This window comes from Brassica oleracea, chromosome C6, assembly GCF_000695525.1.
Source record: "Brassica oleracea var. oleracea cultivar TO1000 chromosome C6, BOL, whole genome shotgun sequence".
Lineage (NCBI taxonomy): Eukaryota > Viridiplantae > Streptophyta > Magnoliopsida > Brassicales > Brassicaceae > Brassica > Brassica oleracea.
The window spans coordinates 17,144,029-17,148,700 of NC_027753.1; the positions used below are offsets into that span (position 1 = coordinate 17,144,029).

Consider the following 4,672-nt stretch of genomic DNA (forward strand, 5'->3'; position numbering starts at 1 on the left):
AAACATGACTTTGATGAACGCTAAATATGAAAGAATATAATAACTTATTTTTTGTGCTTCGTGCTTCTGTTTTATTTTTTGTTTTTTATTTTTATTATCAAAATTTTGAGCTTTGATTTTAATTATAGATTTGATTATTTTATTAGATGATAGAAACATTTTTTATTTTTGTTTTTTTATTTAAATTTATAATATTTTTTAATAAATGAATGTGTTGACAACAAGACTCTAAAATTCATATAATATGATCCCAAAATAAAGAACTATGTTTTTTGGTATATAAACCGAACCGAAGTAAATATGGATTTAGAATGGTAGTTATATTTTACTAACCAAAATACCGAAAAACCGAAAAAAACCGAACCGAAACCGAACCGATATCCGGATTGAACACCCCTAAGGGGGAGCCTAATATAAGAGAAATAGAACTGGAGAAGAGAGGCAGGAGCGGCTGGGGTGGCTGGAGAGGACGAGTCGGGCGCGAACTAACCGGTCATTGCTGTACTTGAGACCTTCGGCTGAAGTAGATATACCCGTGAAAATCCTTGCATTTCTCTTCTTCCACAAGAGATAGATGTATGCTTGGTAGATAATCTTGAGAATGGTTACCGCCTGGGCGGTTGTTTGTTGCTGGTTGCTAAGAATCCATGCAGCCGCAGAGTGCAAATCCATCGGAGGGAATGATCGGATTTGAGAAGCAAAGTAAAGCCAAACAGAGGAGGAGTAGGTACACTCGAAAAATAGATGGTGATGAGTTTCAATACCAGTAGAACAGAGAACACAAGTCTCTGATACCTCCATTCCCCAACGACGCATTCGATCCTTTGTAGGAAGGCGCCTTAGGAGGGCTAGCCAAAACATAAACGAATATCTCGGAATGTACTCCCTGAACCAAACAACTTTAGACCAGAAAACAGGTGCAGCTCGCTGTCTGATATGTTTCCAAGTAACTCGCGTTGAGAACTTATTCCCATATGAGCCATCTGATTTTATCCAGAGATATTTGTCTGGCTCATCTGATGCAGCAGGGGGCTGAATGGTAGTCAGAATGATTTGCATCTGCTGTCGAGCGTCTGACCGTGCCCCAGGCAGATACCATTCCCCATCTCTTACTGCCTCACATACACGAGTGTCCTCCCTGATCCTCATTGTGCTTCTACCGCCATGTCCAACCAGATCAATTAAGGGGCCAAGAGGGGTCCATGAATCATACCAGAAGGAGGCTGTTTCACCATTTCCTAGCACACATCGAAGCAAGTTAGTGAGCTGAGGCTTTAGTTGAATCATGCTTCTTATTGCAGGGGAAAGGCGAGGAGTGTCAGCCATAACCCAGAAACTGCTCATGTGGAAGACATTGTTTTTAACCCATCCAACCCAAAGGGAATTGTTGTTGGATAGATAGTTCCATGTTCGCTTCAGTCTGAACACCTCTTGATATTCCTCCAGCAAGCGAATACCTAGACCACCTTCAGCCTTCGGCCTGCATAGGTCTGACCAGGAAACACGGGCTCCTCTCGCTGAGGTTGTAGTGTTGTTCCACAGGAAAGCAGCGCAGAGGGAATCGATCATTGCATAGAAGCTTTTGGGCAGGACAAAGACCGAGCTCCAGAAGTTGACAAGACCGTCGATAACTGATGCAACTATTCTAACCTTCCCGACAAAGGAGAGGTATTTGACAGTCCAGGAGTGTAGCTTAGCAGTGATCTTATCAATAAACGGTTGTAAAATGTTCATTGAGATCCTTCCAGGGTTTAGAGGAAGGCCAAGGTACCTAGTTGGAAAGGAGCCAAGAGAGAAGCCAGATGTATCTGCTAAGACCGTCGCCTCAATGTCGTTATAGCCACCAAAGAAAACCTCTGTTTTGTCAGCATCCATTCCCAACCCGCTTCACAACTTGAATTCATTCATGACTAAGGAAATACCAGTTAAGTAGTGTCTGGAACCGTCCGAATATACCAGCAAGTCGTCGGCGAAGAGGAGGTGTGTAAGCTTGGGAGATGAGCACTTCGGGTGTAAGCGAAACTTGCCCTCATCCACCGCCTGCTCCAGTAACTTGGAGAGAACTTCCATCACGATAATAAAGAGGTATGGAGATATGGAGTCTCCTTGATGGAGGCTTTTATTTCCTTTGAAGAAACCTGCTAGTTCTCCATTGATTGAGATTGAGAAGCGCGGGGAGGAGACACATTCTGCGATCCATGTTCTAAACAAGGGGAGAAAGTCTTGAGCTTTAAGCATTTTCAGCACAAAGTCCCAAGACACAGTGTCAAAAGCCTTGCGTATATCCACCTTGAGCATACAGCTTTTGGGGCAGGTTGCTTTGAGGTAATTCCTAACAAGCTCAGAGGATAGTAGGATATTTTCACCCAGGCTCCTTCCTTTCAGAAAGGCCGCTTGGTTGGGACTAATGGCTGAACTCAAAACCGGCTTCAGTCTGTTGCATATAATCCTGGAGATTATCTTGTACACAGTGTTACAACAAGAAATAGGTCTGAAATCACCCAACTTACAAGCCTGTGTGCACTTTGGAATGAGAGCAATGGTTGTGTTGTTGATATCCTTTAGAAGTCTTCCATTACGGAAAAATTCTCTGACTGCAGCAGTGACGTCCTTGCCGACCACACTCCATGAGGACCTGAGAAATTCGACAGAGTATCCATCTGGACCTGGACATTTGTTGAGCGGCATACTGAAGATGGTTTTGGTAACCTCCTCATCTATTATCTCCTTCTGAAGATCAAGACACTGAGACTCTGTACAACGAAAGGTTAGAAGATTACGTGCTGAACAGAGCATGGGGATATTGGCATGTCCGTGCTTCCAAGGATGTTCCTAAAGTACTCTTCAGAGTGACACTTGATTGCCTCTGATGACCCAATGAGATTATCCGCCGAGTCCCGAAGATAATGGATATGATTCCGGTTTGCACGTTGAACCACTGTCCTGTGATAGAAGTTAGTATCTCTGTCCCCAAGATGATGCCATTGAACCCTTGACTTCTGACGGTAGAACTTCTCCTCGGCTTTGATGAAAACGTGCCATTTTGTTCTGCATGCTCTAACCTGGCAGTGGCAGCAGATGGCTGAGATAACAGTTGCCTCTGTAGGTCAGAAACCTTTCCAGCCTGCTCTTTTACTCGTTGAGTAATTCCACTGAAGTGAGTTTTATTAAGATTCCTCAAAACCGACTTCAGAAACTTGAGGGATCGAGCAAGCTTAAACTGATTTGTTCCTTGGATTTGATCACAGTTCCAAGCATTCTTAACAGCATCCAAGTAGTCCGGGTGGTCCATAATATGGTGAAAAAATTTAAATGGCTTCACTACCCGTCTTTGGAGAGATGGTACGTGCATCAAGCAGGGAGCATGGTCTGATTCCAAGGGTTCAAGGAATTCCGAAAAAGAGTCAGGAAACTTTGTTGCCCAATGCTGGTTGATGAGGGCGTGATCAATTCGCTTTGAGACCGGGTTATTATCCTGATTATTCCACCAAGTATAACACAGACCTTTAGATTGAGCCTCAAAAAGATCTGCTTCCTGGATAGCCAAGTTGAAGTCATCCATTCCTGTAACATCCACATTGAGGCTGAGATGATCGGAGTGGTGTTCATCTCTCAATATTTGGTTAAAATCACCAAGCACTGCCCAAGGGTAGTTAGCGACCGGTGTTGTAGCATTCAAGGTAGCAAGATCATTCCACAACTGCAGTCTGTCCTCCACTTGATTATACGCATATACGAAGGTCACCGTTAGATTGATGTTCTCCGAGAGTAAAACAATACCACAAGTGACAGCTTGTGGAGTGGACTGATAAATCGTCATAGTCACAGAAGGATGCCAGCCAACAACAATCCTCGCTGCCTCATGTGAACTCGAGTTCTCAAAAAACTTCCATCTTACTGGAATAGAATTAGATATCCTGCTTGTATTAGAAGGTTGTATGTGAGTTTCTAGGTAAGCTCCAAAAATAGGTATGTGGTTACTAATCCACTCTTTGACCATAGTATGGCGTGTTATGTTGTTAAGTCCTCTTACATTTCACGCAAAAAAACATGATGATATGATGATTAGGCTCTAGAAGCCTTACGGCCGCTCTTCCGGTTGGAAACCAGGTAGAAAAGACTCTGATTGTGAGACCCACCAGCAGTGGAATTATTGGCCCGAGTCGAGTCATGATGAACAATAGCTGTTGAAAAGCCTTGGCCAATCACCAGCGAAAGTGTTGGTGGAGGCGGAGGGCCCTGATCATCATTAGTATGTGGGAGAATCTCCCTCTTTCCGGTTTGTAGAGTAGGAGACTGATCCTGATCCTCTGTCGGATGTGGCATAATCTCCATAATCTCAACTGGGGCCTCAATAAGTTGCTTATCTATAGAGGCCATGGCCGATAGGGGAGGATCTTCTTGAGAGTTCAACACCAAAGTAGCATGATCCTGTGAGTTCATTTCAAAGGGGACTGTTTGAGCAGGTTCAGTCGTTCCCGAGTCCTGATGTTGCTCCACATCGGTTGTACTGTTTACCTCTGTGTTTGAATAGCTCGCAAGGGCCCTTGAGCGTACTCTACTGCTCCTGGAATTACGTCTACCTTTTGGCTCTCTGCTACGAGAACGCGAAGGAGGAGGGCGGCCTGAGCCTTTAGCAGGAGGGACTATCGGTTTCCAGCTCGTCCTCAGA

General features: G+C 44.2%; 1 protein-coding gene across 1 annotated transcript; it reads right to left on the reverse strand.

The window, feature by feature from the left end:
- Nucleotides 1-1,887: 1,887 nt before the first annotated feature.
- LOC106297608 lies at nt 1,888-4,000 on the reverse strand. The gene is made up of 2 exons (XM_013733815.1): nt 2,842-4,000; nt 1,888-2,753 (listed from the first exon to the last, which is right to left on the reverse strand). Exons 1-2 carry the CDS (start codon nt 3,998-4,000, stop codon nt 1,888-1,890), a joined length of 2,025 nt encoding a protein of 674 aa, XP_013589269.1.
- Between the last annotated feature and the right edge of the window lie 672 nt (nt 4,001-4,672).

Coding starts and splice junctions, on each gene's coding strand:
- LOC106297608 (XM_013733815.1), bottom strand. CDS start 4,000: ATGGTCAAAGAGTGGATTAGTAACCACATACCTATTTTTGGAGCTTAC. Junction 2,754..2,841: donor ATCAAGTGTCACTCTGAAGA/GTACTTTAGGAA, acceptor TTCGTTGTACAG/AGTCTCAGTGTCTTGATCTT.